Source organism: Sphaerodactylus townsendi, linkage group LG02 (genome assembly GCF_021028975.2).
Source record: "Sphaerodactylus townsendi isolate TG3544 linkage group LG02, MPM_Stown_v2.3, whole genome shotgun sequence".
Lineage (NCBI taxonomy): Eukaryota > Metazoa > Chordata > Lepidosauria > Squamata > Sphaerodactylidae > Sphaerodactylus > Sphaerodactylus townsendi.
In genome coordinates, this window is record NC_059426.1 from 35,712,588 (window position 1) to 35,735,896 (window position 23,309).

Genomic DNA, 23,309 nt, shown 5'->3' on the forward strand with positions numbered 1-23,309 from the left:
AGGTCTTGGTCTGTCTTTGCGTGGTGTGTGTTTCTCATGGCTTTTTCAAATAATGCATTGTTAAAATGTCCACTATGCAAACCTGGTGCAGTGAATTTCATGAGGTAAATTACATGTTGTGCAAAGAACTACTTTTTGCTCTGAATCTGCAGTCCATCAGCCTTATGGGGGAGGTTTACCCTAAGTTCTAGTATTATGACATGGGGAAGGTGAAAAAAAAGTTATCTTTGTGAACTTTCTCTATTCTATATATAAATTTATGTCCCTCTGTCATGCCATCATTAATCATTTTATCAGCTAAAAATCCCTAAATGGATTGTCAGCCTCTCAGTTCTACCCTTTGTGTGTGGGTGGATGGGGCAGTAGACAGACAATGTGACTTCTTCTACCTGTTGCAAGTTGCTATGTGCCCCATCTACTTAATGCCCTCTACCAGGGATTTTTCCTCTGAATTGAGAGCCAGCGTGGTGTAGTGGTTAAGAGCAGGTGAATTCCAATCGGGTTTGATTCCCAACTCCTCCACTTGAGTGGTGGAGGCTTATCTGGCGAGCCAGATGTATTTTTGCACTCCTACATCCCTGCTGGGTGACCTTGGGCTAGTCACTGTTCTTCGGAACTCTCTCAGCCTCTCCTATCTCACAGGGTGTCTGTTGTGGGGAGAGAATGGGGAAAAAAGTTTGTAAACCCCTTTGAGTTTCCTTACAGGAGAGAAAGGTGGTGTATAAATCCAAACTCTTCCTCTTCCTCCTCCTCTTCCTTTTACTACTCTCTGTTCCCCCACCTGCACAGAAGAGAGGTGGGTTGTGATCAGAGACAGGGTTTTCTCAGTGGCACCTTAACTTTGGAATGACCTCCCCTTTGATGCTTGTCTACCTTGCTTGTCACTTGACTCTGCCACGCCATTCCTTTAGCTGAAAGGTTATTCCTATTGGTTGTTGTGGGCTTTCTGGGCTGTGTGGTTGTGGTCTGGTAGACCTCGTTCCTAACATTTCGCTTGCATCTGTGACTGGCATCTTCAGAGGTGTATCACAGAGAGAAGTCTGTTACACACTGGCCCCTTCCGCACGGGCAAAATAATGCGTTTTCAAACCACTTTCACAACTGTTTGCAAGTGGATTTTGCTATTCCGCACAGCTTCAAAGAGCACTGAAAGCAGTTTGAAGGTGCATTATTTTGCATGTCCGGAATGAGCCACTGTGTCTAGTGTTAAGGGAATGTTTGGTGGGGTATATATTGTCCATGTCCCAGGGTGGGTTATTCCTATCTTATTTAGCTGACTAGTTTTTATTGCCTTGACTCACCTGAGCACTAGTTTTGATTGTTGTTTGAAAACCTACACAGAGGTCGAATCCCCACTACCGTCTTAGCCAGATTTCAGAACACAAACTAACCAGGTTTGAGGGACGACCTCCCCAGTCGAATCCCCACTACCGTCTTAGCCAGATTTCAGAACACAAACTAACCAGGTTTGAGGGACGACCTTCCCAGTCGAATCCCCACTACCGTCTTAGCCAGGTTTCAGAACACAAATGACCTCAAACCTGGTTAGTTTGTGTTCTGAAACCTAGCTAAGACGGTTGTGGGGATTCGACCATGGAGGTCGTCCCTCAAACCTGGTTAGTTTGTGTTCTGAAACCTGGCTAAGACGGTAGTGGGGATTCGACCAGAAATAATTTCATTGTGTTAGGCTGCTGAACATTGTTCAAATCTGCCCAATGCTGTGGTATACTTTCATGGGTTCATTGCAAATTTTCTGGCTAGTTTTTACTGTTTTTATGTTTTTATTGTTTTAATAATTTTATTTTTAAAATGTCTTCGTTTTGTAAGCCATCTTCAGCAGGTCTCTAGAAAGGCAGCCATTGAATAGTTTACAAAATAAATAAGGCGGGGCAGTACTGTTAATCTCATATTGCATTGATTAGTATGGTAGAACTCTTTCATTGTGCCTTTGGGAGCCCATGAGAGAGGGCTGTGGTTTCTTCCTTTTGTTTATATTTTGCTGCCCAAATGATGCAGTATGGACTGAATTAAGCTAGTGCAGGGCCTGTAGCATATGTTATAAAGGGGCCCAAATTTTAAAAAATACACCTAAATATTAAAACATCAATTATTTACTTGCATAGCGAAATAATTCAATTTTTTTTTCATTTGCTATCTAGTCAGATAACATGGCAAAGATCTGACGCTTAGTAATACTTCTATTTACATGCAGGTGTCAATTTCAAATGTCAAAAGTAAAAAATAAAATAAAATTAACATGTTCTAGACTTTGCGTGAGTTCCCCTGACATGCAAATACCAGTGCTGCTAGATTGTGATAATATGGTGAGAGGCCGATTTCGCCAGATAGCTTGCATCGTTTAGTGTGGGATCCTTAAAAATGTGGGGCCCGTAACATAAGTTACGTTTGTCACTTGGTTAATCTGGCACTGACTTTATTGGTCTCTCTAACTTTTAAAACCATTTTTAGTTCCATTGATCAGTAAAAAAGTAGCAAGTACATATTTTAAATAAATAAATACATCAGGGAAAAAAATTGCAGGAAATGTTTGTTGATTTTTTAAACTAAATTATTGAACAACTTCTCTTTCTTAGGAAACCAATATCTCCATATAAAACAGAGCAATATATTTCTCTTCAATGTTGATGATGGAACTGTCTCTGAAATCCTCACAAATGATACATTAGTAAGTTTCCCCAAGTTCTGCATGTTTCAGTCCTTTGCTTTAGGTTGAACTTTCCTTCTATAATATGTATTCATGGTGGTCTTGTTTTGAATGTGCTTTTTCCCATTACATCTACAGGCAACTCATGGTGCTTCTGAAGCAATCCTATCAGCAGACCAAAAATTTGCCCTTCTGCGATTTGAATATACAAAGGTATGCCTGGAGTTTCCAGTCCCTCCCCCCCCCCCCTTTATATTGTTATAAATGATTATCTCTTATATGGAACTTTGGTCTTTTTGTGGATATGAGTCTTGGAAATGTCTTGGGGCAACCTGGGGCTTTGGTCAATTCTCTTGCATGCCGCCCAAAACATGCCCCCCAAACATGCCCCAATGATGATACAGCTAAACGGCCCCATCCAGAGAGAGGGAAAGTCCTCTGTTGGGAGTGGCGTGGAGCTGTACTGGTGGATGTGCCCTGAGGTGGGATCCAGCAGGTTCTCACAGGTTCCCGAGAGTAGGTTACTAATTATTTGTGTGTGCCAAGAGGGGGTTACTAATTGGTGATTTTGCCACGTGATTTTTGCCTTAGTTACGCCCCTCCTCTCAGCAGCAGCGCACAGAACTTGAAGCAGTCTAGCAGGAGGTGCACCGGCGTGCATGGCAGCCTGCGTGCATTCGTTTCCTGCCCAAGGACCGGTGCAATGGCTGCGTCCTTGCCACAGCGCCGCCCAGGAATGCCCCGCCCCCGGAATGCCCGCCCCCGCCCCCGTCGTGCCCCGCCCAGCCCCATTGGCACTACGCAGTTTGAATCCCGCCACCATGGGAACCTGTTACTAAAATTTTTGGATCCCACCACTGGATGTGCCCTTTCCAGGGTACTTGCCCCAGAGGAGTGGCGAATCTACCTATGTGCAGCCACAGCTTTCCCTGGCAGTGGGAAGCAACGTTGGACACTGTGCCCGCATCCCTGCAGCCCTGATGTGCCAGCAGCTGGGGCTTTATACTTATGCCACCTTTTTGTTAAAATAGGTCAATTAAGTCCAAGGGGGGATTTCTGGCAGCAGGGAGGCTTTTCGTGTTTGTAGCCTCCCCACCACCCCTGGGAAGCCTCCTTGGAAGGGGCAGGCTGCTGTGGTGCCACAGCTGGGTGCTCAGCCTGTTGGATGCAGCTAAAAGTTGTGATGAGACTGGTTTCTGGTTGGTGTGTTGTGTTTTCATTGACTGGGCCAGCAGCCAATCCAAACAATACTAAATTAAGGCACTTTCCCCATGGACCATACATCTGGGATAAGGAGGTGAAACATCCCAGTTCAGTCATGACTTCCGCATGGCTCCTGGGCCTAAGTTGAACCCACCCTGCAAGATTTCCCTTATCCCGCGTCTTTCAAGAAAATGATAAAATGGAGGTTCTTTTTAAAAAGCCCGGGCTGATCCCACTCCCATGTAAACACTGCAGGAGACGGACTGGTGTATTTTCTCCGCCTCGCCACCTGCTCTTTCCGCTCCACAGCTACAGCCAATCAGAACATCAGAAAAACGGGAATGTTCGTGCATGTGGGGTAACCTTGGGGCAGATATACATTCTCAGCCTAACCTATTTCACAGGGTCATTGTCAGAATAAAATGGAGTACAGGAGAATGGACTGCTTTGGGTCCCCCCTGGGGGCAAAGGTGGTGCATAAATGAAGCAAATAAATCATAAATATAGCTGAAGATGGGGGGGCAGATAACAGGTAAGTTGTCTGGTGGGTGAGAAAGATAAGGACACAGAGAAAGGGGAGAGGATGTAGGTGCTGACAGTAGGAGGAGATGGAGAAAAATGGGAAGCTTTCCTGCAAGTCCTTGTGGGTCTCCCATTTATATATAAATATAGCCAAAGGCAATGGCCTTCAGGTAATTTACTGTGTGATTTAGAAATCCAGTGCTTCTACAGACTGTGTGACTCAAGGGCTGTGGTGCAGTTGTGTCATAAAATATGTATGGGGAAATATATTATTCAAGCTAAAGTGCAGTAACCTACCAAGGCTGTGCAAAATCTAGTTCAGCGGTGGCGAACCTATGGCACGGGTGCCAGAGGTGGCACTCAGAGCCCTTTCTGTGGGCACACGTCCACAGAGTTCATCATGTGGGAGGGGGGAAATCACTCCCCCCCCACACATCTAGGCTAGCCTGGGCATGATCCTTTACCTGGGAGTAAACTCGGTTGCTGGCAATGGGTGATTCACCCATTTGAAGTGTTGCACGGTTGTTTCACCAAGCTTACTCCTGAGTAACATGCGCCTCAGAGCGAACCGTTTTTTCTAAACTAAAACCTCAGTATCCAGGTTAAATTGCCATGTTGGCACTTTGCGATAAATAAGTGGGTTTTGGGTTGCAATTTGGGCACTCGGTCTTGAAAAGGCTCGCCATCACTGGTCTAGTTAAATGAAGTGCAAGGGAAAGAATAAAATGGTATGGGGTCCCACTTAGAATTCTCTATTTGCCTTTATGTGTTCTTTTCCAAGTACAAACAGTAGAAGCTCTCGCTTTGTTCTGAGGAGGAACGTGGCTTGAAAGAGACACAGGATAGGAGCTGAATGAACTTTGCCCCAAAGTACAGGGTCTGAAGAAAAAAAGAATATGCCTAGCCAGTACTTGGCAAGAAGACAGCTGAGTAGAATGAAATAAATAAGGGAGGCTGCAGGAAAATGGCCTGCTTATAACATTGAAACAGAGTGGGGATGGGTTGAAAAGGAGAAGAAGGTAAATTCCAGGGGTCCAGATCCCTCCCTTGAAGTGTATCCCTTCCTTATTTGCTTTCTGACAATAATCTTCTAGCCATCTGACCTCTTGGAACTTGTTTATTCTTTTGCGTAAGAATGACTTAATCCTAGCTAAGGCCCTTTCTTCACGGCCGCTGAGCGGGGGGGTGTCGGCATAGTTCATGCCGATGCACCCCCCCACCCGGGACCGTTCGTATGGATGGTCCCACCGAAAGCGGCGCCAATGGCGCAGCCTTCACACAGGCTGCACTATCCCCAAACAGCTCCTCACCTTCTGCTGTCCTCCAGAGCTCTTTGGAGGCCAGGGGACATGACGGCTGCAGCGACAGAGGCCAGGAGGCGTGTCCCGTCGCCTCCACAGAGCGCTGGAAGACAGCAGATAGTAAGGAGCCGTTTGGGGTAAATGCCGGCTTCTACCTGCTGCCGTTCGCATGGCAGCGGGTGGAAGGCTTCCGAAAAACCTCGCTCAGGGAGCAACGTCCAAAAGGTGCGTCTTTGTACCGCTTGGGAGTGGCGAGGCTGGCACTCCTGCACTGCAGCAGTGCCAGCCGTGCGAACTCCTCCCCAGGGACACAGTTTTTAGCATCCCTGGGGCGCTGTATTCTGCCTGTGTGGAAACAGCCTAAGAAAACCAAAAGGTTTAGGTGGAAACACTGATTTGAATTTGTATATTTCACCCAGAGAATTCCTATACAGCTCATGTTTCAGCATGAAGGCAGCAAGGGGGCATTCAAAAAGAAAGATGCTAAAAATGCTTAAGATAAAGAGGAAAGCAATAAGCCATGAATTATTAAATAAGGTTAGCAGCAGCAGACTTTTTTTTTCTGGCCTCTGGTGGTCCTCCCAGATTTTTATTCAAGAGTTAATCAAAATATATAGTCCTTAAGAAAATAAATCTCTGTTTTAAATGAAGGGAGAAAAAAGTGTTGCGTGGCTAAGTTGCTCCATACTGAGAGGAGTTCTTACTTTTCTTTCATAACCATTGCGAATACAGAGGCATTTGGAGCAGAGATGGAGCCTCCACACAGGGGTGTTCTACATGCTTATCTTCTTACACTACCACTGCTGGTGTCTTTGCCCCACCCTCATTTTTTGCAGTTTTTAGGACATATTTAGCTATGGCATTAGCAAATATATCATCATAGCATTCTCACGATAAAAAGTCTAGCATCTCTGAGGCCCCTTCCGCACATGCTGAATAATTCACTTTCAATTCACTTTCAGTGCACTTTGAAGCTGGGTTTTACTGAGCGGAATAGCAAAATCCACTTTCAAACAATTGTGAAAGTGGATTGAAAGTGCATTATTCTGCATGTGTGGAAGGGGTCTGAATCTTGTACTCTGGCCACGATCCAGTTCATGCACTCCAGTACTGTCAGAGACAATTGCAGTGGCTGCTGCATGAAAAGACTGAGTTGACAAAATATACTTTCAGCCACTTGTTTTAAGAGCAGCAAAACCCTGACTCTGGTCTAGGCTGTGAGCAATTGCCAGTGTCTTCTGACTGGTCCATATGTGAGATTTCCTTCTGTAAACACTTTTCTCTTGCAGGTATGGCGTCACTCATATAATGCATCATATTACATCTATGATTTGGAAAACAGGTTAGTAGCGTTTCTGTCTTATCAAAAACATTGTAGTAACCATGTAGATTATCTTATGCTGACTTTGTTTTTTTCCTGTTTTCTTTCCTTTCTAGTGCCATAATAAATAACTCACTTCCTAAGGATATCCAGCACATATCCTGGACGCCCGTTGGTCACAAACTGGTGAGTGGAAGTTACAGACCCCAGTTCACGTGCTATGCAGGTCAATGGTAAAATGCTCATTAATTTTTTGTCAAAGGCTTTCACGGCTGGAATCACTGGAGTGTTGTGGGGTTTCCGGGCTGTATGGCCATGTTCCAGTAGCATTTTTTCCTGATGTTTCACCTGCATCTGTGGATCATCTGAAGATCATCTGAAGATGTCAGCCACAGATGCAGGCGAAATGTCAGGAGAAAATGCTACTGGAACACGGCCACAACACTCCAGTGCTCATTGATTTTTAATGGTTCTCGGTTGCTCTAAGGGAATTTTATGTTTGTGATAAAAATTTTCTGGTAAAGTGTTTGAGGTCATTGTTCATGTGTACAATGACAATACATTAGGAAGGAAACTCCATGATAATTTTCCACTATTTGTTGTGTAGGCAGAGAGTAGGCTGAGTATTTTTATTTATTTATTTTTATATTGTACCTTGCCCTATCTCCCCCCACCCCCACCCCCCGGCAAGGGCTCAGGCGGCTTACAATGGCATAAGGTCTAAAATCATACATAAAAATTCATACAAAATTTATAAATAAAAATCAATTAAAACAAATCATAAAACCATTTAAAACAGTCCAGCTTAAAAAAAACAGATGGTGAGACTTATTGTTTCTCCCACGGGAGGCTCAGGGGAGATAATTGGGAAACATCTGGCTGGTTTGATGGAAAGGCCTGGGGGAACAGGCCCTGTGGCCATCAGGCCGTTTTCAGCCTGAAGGGTACAGGCCGCTTCTCCAGCCTGCACTGTTTCACGAAGGTAAGTGTGTGTGGGGGGTGGCACCACGGGGGGCAGGAGGGGAGCACTATGGGGGGCGGGGGCAATTTTCCGCCCGCTCCCAGGCATGCACCCGGTGCAACGCGCACTCCCTTAGCCCCCTGGTAGCTCTGCCTCTGAGGAGGCAGCTTTGCATTTAAATTAGTTAAATCAAAGTTCTTTCAGCAATTGGTGAGAACAATGAGTTAAAGACAGCAGTTTAATCCACTGTCCAGAAATCAGTGAAACCTCTGCGTGTTGTACATGGGGAGAAGAAGTACCACTGAATTGCACTTCCTTTTCATGTGGCTGCAGTGTACAATGTAGGAAATTAAATTTGCCTGGAGGGCATGTGCAGGACCCACACAAACTTCTAAGAACATAAGAACATAAGAACAAGCCAGCTGGATCAGACCAAAGTCCATCTAGTCCAGCTCTCTGCTACTCGCAGTGGCCCACCAGGTGCCTTTGGGAGCTCACATGTAGGATGTGAACGCAATGGCCTTCTGCGGCTGTTGCTCCCGATCACCTGGTCTGTTAAGGCATTTGCAATCTCAGATCAAAGAGGATCTCAGATCAAAGAGGATCAAGATTGGTAGCCATAATTGGTAGCCATTCTCTTCAAGTATTGCACCAGCAGTGCAAAGAAACCAGACTCCAGCATGTCCTACAGGCGGTATGAAGCTGCACTTGGAATGAATAATCATTTATTGGATGGTCAACAGTGTTACCTGGTTCAGGTAGCAGGGTTCATGTGCTCGGTGCTGGATCGTTTCCAATTACAATGCCGAGGTTTAGCATGCAGGGCTGCAGCAGGAAAATGGAATCTGTGAAATCTCATATTTGGGTTTAGAATCTTTAGTAATGCAACATAAAAACAGCCCTTATAGCAGCTTGACTAGCTCGAGTTTGTCAGAACTTGGAAGCTAAGTATGGTTGGCCATGGTTAATACCTGGGTGGGAGCCTCTCATGGAAGACCAGGATTGCTGTGTAGAGGGAGGCAATGGCAAATCACCCCTGCTCATCTTTTGCCTCAGAAAGCCCAAGAACGCTCCTTGTAAATCGTTGCGACTTGATGGCATACAACTGCCATAATGACAATTATTTTGATTTTTTTTAATGACAGGCCTATGTTTGGAATAACAATGTTTATGTCAAAGAAACGCCAGCCACACCTGGAGTTCAGATCACCACAAATGGGAAAGAAAACACAATTTTTAATGGAATATCAGACTGGGTTTATGAAGGTAATTGTCAAGTGGTAATTAACCTTATCACCTCCCAATAGAGAAGTTAGCCACTTCCTGTCATCTTAAGGGCAACATGATTTCCTTCTACTTGATAACTGAAATTCAGTGACTCTGATATATTCACTGAGGCCTGGGTTGTATATACAGGAAAATGAAGCAGCACTATATTGGTAGAATGCTAATGTGCTAGAGAGGAATGCACCACTTGAGGGTGCCGGTGCATATTCCAGTTCTGAATTCCAGTTCTTTGCCTTAAAACTCTTAATGCAAGAGGGAAAGATATCGCTGCTTACTATGCCAGTTTTCTGTTTGAAAGGAGTCTTTATTTTGGGCACTTTATTGCCCTGTGTTGTGAACCAGGGTCAGGTTCCATGCGTATAGGGATTCCTCGCGTTGGTAAAAAGGGAAGTGATCCGTGAATGATTGAAATAATTAAATAATGCTGTCTTTTAATGGAAGACGTTGAGAAACCTCTCATGTACAAGATTTTGGGAGGTACTCAGAGTTCAGGGTGTGAGAATGCAAGAAGAAATGAAGAAGCCCCCTTGGGTGATAATAACAGAACATCTGCGCAAGCTGTGTTGATTCAAGAAATGTTTTTTAAGCATGCCTGTTCATTTGGAGGGCATAAAATACCCCGTGGTAATTTGGTGTGGCCATTTGTCTGTAGTGGCAAATTTCTATCACCATTGCTGGATATAATTCTATGGCACAGATGTTCTGTTTAATGTTCTGTCTCTCCAAGACTATACAAAATATGATGGCAGAGATCCAACTGTCTAAACTGGGCTTGTCCCAGTCATACATAGAGTGTGAAGGTGGGATAGTCTAAAGAGCAGTAGATGGCAGAAAGGGGGGGTGAGGGATTGGCAGGAAATGGTAAATCCTTTCCTACCTACTGCTTACCTGTCAACAGGTTGCTCTTTGATACTAATTTTCTCAGCAAGGTTCCGATTCTGGAAAATGGCTGAGATATTTGTATTCGGCAGAAGATGTTGCAGGGAGGTAAGCATCGGGTGGGAGCGAAGGGTTCGCTGTCCCTCATCAACCCACACTTTTGCCCACACTTGACTCTTGGGTGCTGCTGGTATATAACTTAGGGTTTGCTGACTAAGTCAAATACGATACTGATATCTAGATTTTCTATAAGAGAATGACTTGGGTCCTAGAACATGAAATCCCAAGGGGTGCATGCCTTCACTATGGTGCTGTAGGGAGACTGGAAAAACTCCACTCTTCCCAAAAGTATTGAGCTCAGCGCAATTTTAGAAAATTGCAAAACCCATGGTGACCCAGGTGGGGGACTGGGGAAGGGAAACTATGGGGAAACTTGGCATGTGGAAGCCGTGCGGCTATGCTTTTGAAACCCTTGTTCCTGTGTAGAAGACACTGTTTGCTGCAGTAGAGGCCTTCCTCCAGTACAGTGCTTGCTTCTCTGCTGCTAGCATTTCCACGTCTTTCAAAGAGATTTTATGCATGTTGTCATGTTAGCTGCAGAGTGAGTGTCTCAATGGAGGAAACCTCTGCAGCAGCCAGAGAGAATCACGAGAGGATCAACGTCATAGGGCCCCAAGCCAATATATTTGGCTGGAATACAGTTTGCTTCTTCCCATTAGACTTTGCCTTGTTAGAAAGGAATGCATTTGGGCGCAGGAACAATTAATTATCATAGCTCCTTTGCAACTTCTTGGGTTGTTTGAGTTGAACGTTTGACACGTTAGAGAACCTGAATTTGTGGTTGTAGTGAAAGCCAGCTCTGCCATAAAAAAGGCAGTTTGGGGGGATTTCAGTTTGTCTGTACTAGTCCCCAAAACAGGGCAATTAGATCGGAATGTCAGTAGCTAAACTTTCATCTAAAATTGTATATAAATGATTAAGAACAATGTTTCAAAAGCAAATGCCAACTTAGCAACGATTGCTTCAAAAGAACACATTTACATCTCTTTCAGAGGAAATGTTTGGCACCCCTGCTGCTCTGTGGTGGTCTCCAAATGGCAGTTTTTTAGCATATGCGGAGATTAACGATACCGGAGTTCCTGATATTGAGTATTCGTTTTATTCAGAAGACACACTGCAGTATCCAAAGACCATAAGAATACCATATCCTAAGGTCTGTGTTATTTATTAAACATAGTTGCTGAGCAGTTTGGTTTAGAGAATAGTCACATAAAATCAGTTGCTGCTAACGAAAATATTGTCTGTCTCTCCTCAACAGCTTGCTGTGATTATTGTGACTTAAGTCAATAGCATCTGGCAGCATTCAAATATTCTATTATCTCTAGGGAAACAGAAAATAAGTGCTGTTTAAGGCTTTGGAATCTTTCCCTCAGAGGTTTTGTCTGAAATGGTTGGTCGCTAGGGAAGAAATGGAACGGGGACTACCTTGTAAAGGCAAAACCTCATTGGTGAAGGGAAACTCGAGCCCTGGAAATCTTATTGGCCTCCAAGGTGCTATTGGACTCAAATCGGGCTCTTCATTGGCATGTGTTGACAATTTAGAGAAATACATCAGTTTGATCATTGGAAGAGGAAAAGCTTTTATCTCCTATAGGTGGTCCAGGGCATTCATTGTCCTTATTAAAGAGAGGGGAGGTATTTCACTGTATTTATTTTATTGATGAGAGATTAGGTCAAGGATGGGTAGGCTGTCTCCAAGATGGCTGCCAAACAGCACATTAACCAGAGAAACTGAAGCCAGCAATGTGGAGAAGGTGATAGACGTGGCTTATGCTCCTCATTGTGTCTTGAACCCATGCAGCTGCCAGCTGGGAGCCAAGGTGGGCCTCTGAGATGCTGGTAAAGCCACTGAATCTTGACATCTTTCCAGAGTGTCTGGCTGAGCACAGCCCTTGCCCCCTTCTTGCTCTTTCCTTTCCAGCCCATCAACATTCTCATAGGTAGAAGCTGTATTATTTTTCAGTACATGGGACCAAAAGGTCGCTGGCACTAGGTTAACTGTTACTCCTTTTATTGGGAAATATCAAACAGTGTGTAATGACGCACTGAATGGATATATTACTTTTCAATAACCATTTTCAAAGCAGACAAGTTTGTAATTGCAAACTTGCTAGGGGACCTAACCTGGTCTAAAGATAAAGGTAAAGGTCCTAACCTGGTCTAAAGGTAAAGATCCTAACCTGGTCTAAAGGTAAAGGTCCTAACCTGGTCTAAAGGTAAAGGTCCTAACCTGGCCTTAAGATAAAGGTAAAGGTCCTAACCTGGTCTAAAGATAAAGATAAAGGTCCTAACCTGGTCTAAAGGTAAAGGTCCTAACCTGGTCTAAAGATAAAGGTAAAGGTAGTTCCCCTGTGCTAGCAGGTAATTACTGGCCCATGGGGTAATGTTACATCACAGTGTTTACTGGGCAGACTATGTTTATGAAATGGTTTGCCGTTGCCTTCCCCAGTCATCTGCACTTTATCCCCAGCAAGCTGGATATTCATTTTATCTTCCTGGAAAGAACAGAAATTTGAGTGAACTTTTATCCAGCTATCCAAGACCGACTTACGTCAGGATTGAACTCAGGTCATGAGCTGAGCTTGGACTGTAGATTACCACAGGGCTCTCTGGTTTTCTTGGAAGTAAATCAGAATTAGTGCAGTACAACTTACTCTTAGGGTTACATCCAGACTCAGTTTTGTGTCAGTGGAAGAGAACATTTCCCACCAGCCCACTGATTTTCCTGAAGTCCTGGAGATGGACAGGGGACTCTTAGGGCTGACATGGTCTGCAGCAGTAGAGGGTAGAAGTTACCCCAACCCTTCTGTTAGGGGAAAATTTAGTCTGGATCCAAGCCATAATAAGATTCTCTGGTGGTTGAACCTCTATGCCATATTGCCCTGCTAATTTTTCAGAGGGAGAAAGATGAAACTGCTTTATACAACTAAAAAATCTTTCTGGGCTTCTGATGATTCATCGGAATTGGCTATTTTAAACATGACCACTTTGATTTTTGTTTATGTCTGCTTTAAGTTAGTTATTTGTGAGTTGTACATGCAGCTTTTTAGCATGTGCTATTTGAGAAGAGGGGGAGTCAGGCTTACCTTTGAAAAACCTACCCAGAAAGAGTTATGGAATGTTTTATGAGATTTGCTGCATAGAACAAAGTTGCAACAGTAACTGAAGTAAGCGCCCCAGGATACACGTTTAATTAATTTGGATCGTTATTTTCAGTGGTGGGATCCAAAGATTTTAGTAACAGGTTCCCATGGTGGTGGGATTCAAACTGTGGCGTAGCGCCAATGGGGCGTGGTTGGGCATTCCGGGACGGAGCATTCCTGGGCAGGGCTGTGGCAAGGACACAGCCACTGTGCTGGTCCTTGGGCGGGAAACGAATGCACGTAGGCGCAGGCTGCCACGCACGCCGGTGCACCTCCTGCTAGACTGCTTCAAGTTCTGCGCGCTACTGCTGAGAGGAGGGGTGTAACTAAGGCAAAAATCACGTGGCAAAATCACCAATTAGTAACCCCCTCTCGGCACACACAAATAATTAGTAACCTACTCTCGGGAACCTGTGAGAACCTGCTGGATCCCACCTCTGGTTATTTTGTATTCTTTGAACATGTCAGCACAATTGACCATCTGTTCTAAAACATACATCTACTCTTACAAGGCGGCTTGCCGGGATTCTCTGCTTTTCTGTTGCTTTGTGCACCTGTGTGTGTGTGTGCAGATTAACCCTTTAGATGTTTGGTAGGTTTTTAGACACCGTGAGTATACTGAAATACTTGGAGGCAAAAAGGTATAGTTTGCTACATGTATTAGCACTGCTTTTCAAATGTGTGAGCATTTTCATGAGCATTTTCATGTACAGAAATGATCTTTATGAATAAAAAATGTGATGTGCAAAGTAGCCCCAATTTGCTTGCCACAATTTTATTTATGGATTTTTGTTGCTGGTAGCTCTCCTTTCTCACTAAGGACCTAGCGTGGGTGACTCACCTGTGTGTTGACTCACTGCTTAAAAGAGGGAGTGGAAGTGAGTGGACATGCCACACCTCCTTCCTCCATGCAACCACTGAGCTGTCTGCATGGGATGAACATGTGATGGGAGTGTCCATGCTCATTCTCCCTCCCCACAACAAGTAATGTCCAGAGAGAAACATAGCTAATCAATGGATAAAGGTCACTGAAACGGAAAAACTGGATAGGATACCACATTCATGATCCTCCACACTTTTTGTCATTAGCAGAACTATGCCTTCTTTATTCCCCTTCTCCCCCACACCCTGCTTCAGGAAACTTTCTCCTTGTTCCAGCTGCCTAGCATTTCTTTTCTATATTGGCTGTTTCTGTTGACAGAATCACTGTGTAAAAAGAAGAACTGTAGTTTTGAGTATGATTTTCTTTTGGAAGTGCAGTCATCCACAGACATTATTTTCTGCAAATCATCATTGCTTGATAATAGTGTCTGAATGGATTGCCTTCTCCCACAGAAAATTGCTGCATTACTTTATGAATAAAACTAAATGCCAGTCCTGATTCTGTGTACAACTGTTGCCTCAAGGCCTGTGCCTTCCCCCAATTAAGTATGTTCACTGTTAAAAAATATTCTTCTGTTCTACATTTTGCTTTCAGTGAAGAACTCTTATTTTGAAAATTATTGTGTACTGTTATAGACTTCATCGTGCTGTGATATCTTTTGATTTTCTCTAGGCAGGTGCTACAAATCCAACTGTAAGGCTATTTGTAGTGGATACTGAATCTCTTGCCAGCATCAGGTCCACAGAAATTTCTGCACCAGCTGAAATACTTTCAGGGTGGGTCCAAATATTAAATTTGTTCTTTTTGCAGGTAATTGTGTAACTTTTCTTGGAAAGATAGGACCTGGGTTTTTTTCCTGGCAAAGGTTGGTTTATAAGCGTGTTAGGGTGGCACAGCGTTTTCTTTCCTTGCATCTCCAGTTAAAAGGATCAGGTAGGAGGTGATGCTCAAGTGTCCAATTGAGACCCGGGAGAGTTATTGCATGTTCACCATACCTACTTTGATAGACCACTGGTTTGATTCAGCATAAGTCAACTTCATGTGTGTTCTGTGCTCCTTTCAAAATGTATCAAGTTGGAATTATACTTTACTGGGGGACAGAGGTGTAGCAGGGGGGGAAAGCGCCTGGTGCACTGGTGCGTTCTCCGCCCCTGTCCCGCCCTGGAACATCCCCATCCCACCCTGGAACACCCCCAGAATGCCCTCGCTACACCCTCACAGGGGCGCACGCTCAGTGCTTCGTGTGTCCCCCCTGGAGCTACACCTCTTCTGGGGTGTGTATTTGGCAAAACCAAACAAAAAAACTGGTGGTGATTTTAAGGGCTCTGAAGAGTGGATTGCAAAATATGGCATTTAGGGGGCTGCTTTGGACATGTTGCCATTTTAAAAGATGGGGAAACCCTTTCCTTCTTCCTCTCCCCTTCACTTACCTGTTGGGTAGCTAGGCCCATCATTCAGCTCTGCACTGCTGCATCCAAAGACCACGTGGACCTTTGAGACAGAGCAGAGTTGAACGCTGGGCTTGATCTGACTGGGTCCAACCCCACTACCTCTCAACTTCCCACGGGCTTTGGAGGTGGTGGTACAGAGTTGAATGCTGGGCTCAGCCTGGCCAGGTTCAGCATTCAGTTCTGCACCACCACCTCTGAACTCCATATGGGTCTTGGAGGCAGCAGGTGGCATGTGTTTAGTTCTGCGCCACCTGCTGCTTCCGAGACCCACGTGAAGTTTGGAGGCAGCTGGGATTTTTTGCATCTAGGTTTAGTAGACCTAAAACAAATTAATTCCTTTAAAAAACGGTATGGGAATTTGGCTTTTGAAAGCTTTTTTGAATGTTTCTGGAACTATTACACTTGAGTATGAAACATGCCGGGGGGGGGGGGGGAATGGTACCTACTCCTATTACAGCAAATTAGAGGCACTCTGTGAACCAATGCATTTCTCAGGATTATGACATTATTTTGTCTCAAAAGATTTCCAGTACTGATTTCCTCTAATTTGAATTTTAGTCTATTGGCTAATAGCATATTAAGCTGATACCAATAAGCCTGAATATGTACCATTTTTTACTGAGCTTGTACATATTTCTAATTGCTCCTTTGTCACATGGAGCAGAATATAAGAATCCTGGTTTAAAATTAAATTCATTTAAGATGGCATGGTTGCATTTAAGCATGGAAGAAAGAACGCAAAACATTTTAATTACAATGCTTGTGTAAATGTTTGATACTAAGGCAGGAAATGAGGTTTGTGGAAATCAGTTGCTCTGAACAGTCTTCCTCGCCAGTGGTGGGATTCAGCAGGTTCACACCACTTCGGCAGAAATGGTTGTTAAAATGGTGCTTGTAAACAACCAGTTGTTAAATTATTTGAATCCCACCACCAGAACCGGTTGTTAAATTATTTGAATCCCACCACTGTTCCTCGCCCTTTTAAAGGAAACTCTCCTCCCCATGCTGCAATCAGGAAGACAAGGAAAAGCTAGCCTTATCTTGAATGAAACTATTTGTTCATTCCAATGGCCTTGAACAGTATCACTCTAATAAAGCTACAAATAATCCTAATAGTCCGACTTTCACTTTTGCAAAAGCCCAAGTGGCCTTGTGTTTGATACCTGCTAGGACCTGTGTTTCTCTCCAGTGAATTTGCCCTCCCTTGAAGAAGCAGCAAAATCCATAATTCTCTTATATCTGAATAAGACGCACATCCCAAAAGACGAGCTCCAATGTGTAAATTCACCCTGATTGGCACAAACTTAATCTATTTGAATAAGGAAGCTTCTTATAGCAACCATCCATTAACTGAGAAGGTATCATAAGAACTTAAGAACATAAGAAAGAGCCTTGCTGGATCAGACCAGAGTCCATCTAGTCCAGCTCTCTGCTACTCACAGTGGCCCACCAGAAGCCTTTGGGAGCTCACATGCAGGATGTGAAAGCAGTGGCCTGCTGCTGCTGCTGCTGCTGCTCCCGAGCACCTGGTCTGCTAAGGCATTTGCAATCTCAGATCAAGGAGGATCAAGAGTGAATCAATCTCAGATCAAAGAGTATCACATTTGCTCTAAACCTAAACATTCTTCTGTGTTGTTGAATGGTTAAATATTTTAAATATTCAGGAAAGGCCCTTGCTTATGACAAACTTTAAGAAAGGGGGAAGCAAAACTCTGTATTATTGCAGTCAAAGCTCTGCACACAACAGAAATTTAATCCCAATGGAAGTTGGTTTCAGGTAGGTGGCTCAAGGTTGAGTCAACCTTCCATCTTTCCAGGGTTGATAAAATGAATGCCCAACTTGCTGGGGGTAACGTATAGTTGACTGGGGAAGGCAATGGCAACCTACCCTGTAAACGTAGAGAGACATAGTCTTCCTAGTAAACTTAATCTTCCTAGTAAAAGTTGTGATGTGGCATCACCCCATGGGTCAGTAATGACCTGGCCCTTGTACATGGTCCTACCTTTGTCTTTAAACTCTGGATACTCTGTCATAAGAATTCAAGAGATCCAGTTTCTACAAACAGCTTAAAATCAACATTTGAGCAGCTTACGTGACCAATGACCTTCAGGACTTACTTAAGAATGCTCCCTCAAGGAAAGATAACTAGTCTTATCAAAGACCACTTCCAACCACATGCAAAATGGAGTAGATCAGGCTTGTGATTGAAAAAGGTGAACTCTCTGTTCTAATCATAGTATAGTTTCTTCTATACAACTTGGGATCTCAGTGATCTTATGTAAACATTTTTATTAAGATATAATCTTGTAATTTCTGGCAGGTCTGTATCCATACTGGAGCTCCGTATAGCATCTGCTTTAGAGTTGTATACCATAAGTGCTGAAATTGCCCATCTTTACTAAAGAGTAATCAAATCACAGCCATGGGATGCCCAGGGCTTCTTTTTTGCACATCTTAAAGATGGACCTTCCATTGGCAGATTTGGTTGGAAATAACACTCAAATAACACCCAGCTTTACTTGCTCTAAAATTTACCTGCTCTAAAACTTGTTCTCTAGTTTCCAATCAAATTTGGGGGGAGACTTACTGTTAATTATGATTAACAGTATGTCTCTCTTGTTTGCAATAATCATAATTAACAGTAAGTCTCTCTTGTCTGCAATAATCATAATAAACAGCAAGTCTCTCTTGTCAGCAACAATCAGCAAAGCCTTTTACTAATTGTTGCAGCCCCACAGGTGTCTTGGCACACGAAACAGGAACCTCAGCATAAAGGAGAATAAATGTTAGGAAGTTTGACAATATAGAAGCATGTGAATTAATTTTATTCAAAGAGGTCACCATATCAGATAAATATAAATTAAACAACACAGGTGTCAACAAGCACATTGTCTAACCCCTTTATGTGTCAGGGAAGCCCTTGAAAAGTGACTTTCTCTGGTATACTTCACCTAAGCTGAAGTAGATTCTTGTAACTGGTAAATCAGTCAGAGTAATTTCGGGTTTATAGCCAGCTTTTCCAATTTCTCCCATAGTTATTTACATTGGGTCAAATCAAATGTTGCCTGAGGATCCATAAAAGCCGCATATAAACAATCACTTGGATATGAAATATATTTCCTCACTAGATTATAGGGAACTGCACAGTGATCTATGGTGGACCTCCCAGCCATAAAACTCACGTGCTCTGGCCCAATTAACCCTTCCTTGAAAACCCATTATTTACGCTTTTGTTGAAACCGTGCAGCATATAATTTCTGAGTTAATGAAAGAAGAACAACTGGTCTATAGCTAGATAGGTTCTTTCTATTTCCATTTTTATAGATTGGAACAATTATAGCAAAGGGCAGTGCTAATGTCTGCCAGGAAACAGCCTGTGTTTGTCTGTACTATGTACAGTTGGTGTTCCCAAAGATGGGGGCGGGGGGGAGAGAGAGAGAGAGAGAGAGAGAGAGAGAGAGAGAGAGAGAGAGAGAGGCATGCACACAAGTAGAAGAATTTTGAAATTCAGTCACCTGGCTGAAGAGGTAAACAGCTTACTCATTTGGGTGATTCACTGCTTTGAAAAAGAAACACTTTCAGCCGTGTATTGACTTCTCCAGTCTATATGTGACCATCTAGGGCTCTAATAAAAATCTGTAATTTGTTACTCTGTGGAGCGCATGTAGTGTAAGCATTATCAGATGACCAAATAATATATAGAAAGCATTGTAACTGCTATTGATAGCTGCACTATTCAATGGATTATAAATTGTGATCCACTCTTTATTTCTAGGGATCACTACCTCAGTGTCATAACTTGGGTGACCGATGAAAGAATCTGTCTGCAGTGGCTCAGAAGGATTCAGAATTTTTCTGTTCTTGCAATCTGTGACTACTCTAGAGAGAATGCAACATGGCAGTGTCCACAAGTAAGTATTCAAGGGGCCCTAAACCTTGGGAATTGATTGGTAGAAACCTAGTATAACAGAGACAATATTCTGTTTTCTATCCCTTTCAGGGAAAACAGCTTGTGGAAGAAAGTAAAACTGGTTGGATTGGCAGAGTAAGTATTACATTCAAAGGATCAAACATCATGTTGCTCTATAGTTTTGTGTTATGTTGACCTCATCCTTTGTGAAGCACATCAGGAGGGGGTGGAAGAAGGAAGTAGATATCCTTTCCCCCAGAAAATAAGACCTATCCTGAAAATAAGTCCTAGAATGATTTTTGGAAGATGCTTGAAATATAAGCCCTACTCCAAAAACAAGCCCTAGTTACAGATTCCCCGGTGCAGCTGATCTGGTCACGTGGGGGGTGCAAAATCATGGAAAAAAAATAAATAAAACATCCCCTGAAAATAAGCCCTAATGCATCTTTTGGCGCAAAAATTAATATAAGACCCTGTCTTATTTTCGGGGAAACACTGGTACTTGTTTCTTCCATTGCTGGCTGACTTCCTGCCCTACTTGGATGTTTATATATGGGACTAATTTCTGGAGTGCTGTCGTATCTTCCTTGATTCATGGTCCATTCACAAGTTTAATTGCACTATTTATATACATATATTAAATGTGTGGCACGTTTTGCATGGTGATTGCTGGATATTGGAATATTATTGTAGCCTAAAGTGTAGCTTCAGTTTTTTTGTTCCTGGTTGAGGTGATGTGACGGAGCAATAGGCATCCTGACGAGATTGTGAAAGCAGCCAAAATGGAGCCAAACTCATGCAAGTCTTCTGAGTCTCCTCTCATGACCACTAGGATGGGGTGGAACTCACTAGTATGGGGGTTACTGAGGAATGATTTCCCCACATATACAGAGTCTTCTTACCTTTGTCCCTGGCTCCTAAAATGAATATTTCAGATCATGTCAAATGTTTCTTTCAACGGTCTTCATTGGGAGTACATATATGGGCCAGTACCAACTGCTTGCAGCAACGTTTTTTTTTAAATAACACTGTTTCCTGAGAAAGAAGAGGCTGTTATTATCTCTGTATACTAGCCTGGCTCTTGGCAGTACCAAAAGCTGTCTGTCAGCTGAAAAATGTTTTCATATGGCTTTATACCAATTAGCTTAACTGTGATTTGGTATAATTATTGCTTGCTCCCACTATCACGTTCTTCTGTTTTATGTACCTTATCATGCTGAACGTCTCAGATTTAATACCATTTTCTGTCCCTTATTTTCTTCAGAATGGCAGCCGCATACTGTCCCTTCATTCAGCTCATTCAACAGCCATTTTGTTTTTATTTTAAAAGAAGAATTAGACCTTATGAACATAGCTAATCAACTAGGCATAAGGAAGGAGGTGTGCAGACATTCCACTTGCCCTCATTTTATTTATCACATTCCAATGTTACTTTAAGGAGCTTTTTCCTCCCAGCAACTCTGGAAGGTAGGTTTGTTTGAGAAACCCGTCTGGAGGCAGACTGTGAGCTTTAAGGCTGATTGGAGATTTTCATGGGTTTCTCGCCCACAACTCTCTAGGTTCTTTCCGTACTTTTAAAGAGCAAAACTATATGTGGACATTTTTGAGACCTTGATTTCTAACCCGCAAATATGCTGATTTAACTTTTGGTGTTTCAGTTTTGCAGTTTAAAAATATCCAAAGCAAAATAACAGGTTTTCGTACTCACCCCATTTAGAACCATTAAGCCCTCTTCTTAAGGTCTCTGGTCACTTGTCAGGTGTGACGGTAGGCAAGGCTGTAGCGACAAACCTGTTCATAAGACTGAAGTGAAGACAAACTTGTAACAACATTGTCACAGTCCTGTTGTTCGAACAAGAGAGAAAGTGATTGCCAAAGGTGTGGTCCCAAGTGCCCAGTTAACCTCTCTGGGAGCGTGAGACGGTGAAGTTGCGTAAAGTGCTACCTTCTTCACACCTTCAGTGTCCTGATTTTTTTTGACAAAAAATTGAGAAACCAAGTGAAGAGTGAAACAGCAGGGAATACAAATCTGTTTTACAAAGATGGCGGATAATCCCACCTGCTGTCAAACTTGATAAGAAATGGAAGACCTTTTCTGCTAACACATTTTGTTTCTACAGCATGAAGCTCTCAGTGAGCAATGTGCTGAGCAGACTGTGAACAATTATGTAAAAGAGAAAAGCGGATGAAAAAAAAATGAGAGTTTGTATTTTGAACTCTCCAAGAAGGGAGAGATTTCTTTGATTTATGAGTAGTGGTCTTTTTTGCTCTTGTATTAGAAATGAACGGCGTTTTTCTATTGAAACTGTCCAGTATAGCAGAATTATTGCTAGGTGAGGAATCTTCACCTAGCAGAAGGGAATAATTATTTCATGTGCATGCAGAATGCATTAACCAGGAGGACCTATAAAAATGTAAACCTGGAGATCACACAATCATACAATCAAAACAAATGGCTGTCTGGTTCAATGAGGACATACTGAGGCAAGACTATCCAGTTACAAGTTCATCCTCTTTCCAGTTCAGCCAGTTAATTCTCGTTTTTCAGAAGCAGATAGATGTTCTGTGTTTAGCCTTATAAAGTGACTGAAATTCTACCACCAGAAGGGCAGTCGTTAGGCAGCAAGAAGTCAAATGGTGGGTGTCAGGTGAGGTTGTTAATTTGCTGAACTTATAACCCCCCCCCCCCAATATATGAACAATGTTTTGTGTTTTCAAAAGTATGTGATGCCTCATGAGGAATCAAACCAGATTTTCCTACAGAGCTAAAGCGGTACCACATTTTCCTGATCTGTCTGTTTGAAGTGCCAACAAGTCGCAGCAGACTTATGGGTCGAATCCCCACTCACAATTAATCGCTTGGTACTCACGTGAAAAAAAGAGGTTTCAGGCATGCCTCCTCACTGCTTGAGCGACGAAGGGGGTTTCTTCCCGGTTCTGTCACTTGTCTCCCCCCTTATGCCACATTTTTGCCGTACCTCGTTGGAGTTACAACTTTTTCCTTTACCACGCTTCTTCCCAGCTTAGAGGGGAGGAGTGGGGGACTAATCCTCACTCATTTCCTGCCCTGGAGTGTGACGTAAATCATGACAACCAATCAGCTGTCACCGGGCACTTAGGTGACCGCCCCAGCACAGCACGCCAGCCAATCAGGGGGGAGAAAAAAAAGGAGATCAATTTGTTGTGGGGAGTGCTGGATTCATGGAACTCCACGTAGCCCTGCATCTCTTTGCAGAATTAATCTGACGTGGGGAGGTTGAAACCCCGATTAAAAGGTGCAGTTTTTTAAAAAAACTTGGTTTAAACTATTTTAAAATTCCAGTGGGGAATTGACCATGGTGACTCCATGAGGTTTTCAAGGCCATTGAGAAGCAGAGGTGGTTTTGTTGGAAGGAATGGACTGTGTGATGTCATTTAATGCTAGCACAAGCTTTGGAGCTGCAGGGAGGGGCAGTAGAGAGTTAGTATATAGGTAGATAGGATGCTCTCTGACCTTTCCTTTCTCCACTCCTGCTGCTGTCACATTGATACCCAGAATGCTACTCCTAGAGGGTATTTCTTTTTGGAACTCCCTCTCTCTTCTCTCTCTTCGTTTGTCCACCCTGAGGGCTGGTCATGTGTTCTGTAATTTCTGTCTAGCCTAACTTAGATATATAGCTAGAACCCTTTACGTCGCCTTTCGTATGCAGTTCTCTTACATTTGAGAAAGTCTATTTCTTTTA

At 43.2% G+C, this 23,309-nt stretch overlaps 1 protein-coding gene across 1 annotated transcript in view; it reads left to right on the forward strand.

Annotated features, from left to right (window-relative positions):
- Positions 1-23,309, forward strand: part of DPP4 (dipeptidyl peptidase 4) — a 73,761-nt gene that overhangs the window by 15,355 nt on the left and 35,097 nt on the right. The window contains exons 4-12 of the mRNA XM_048486461.1: positions 2,595-2,686; positions 2,804-2,878; positions 6,981-7,033; positions 7,129-7,198; positions 9,119-9,239; positions 11,192-11,352; positions 14,898-15,001; positions 19,453-19,588; positions 19,678-19,722. Coding sequence (XP_048342418.1) covers positions 2,595-2,686; positions 2,804-2,878; positions 6,981-7,033; positions 7,129-7,198; positions 9,119-9,239; positions 11,192-11,352; positions 14,898-15,001; positions 19,453-19,588; positions 19,678-19,722 — 857 coding nt within the window. The remainder of the gene's footprint in view (positions 1-2,594; positions 2,687-2,803; positions 2,879-6,980; positions 7,034-7,128; positions 7,199-9,118; positions 9,240-11,191; positions 11,353-14,897; positions 15,002-19,452; positions 19,589-19,677; positions 19,723-23,309) is intronic.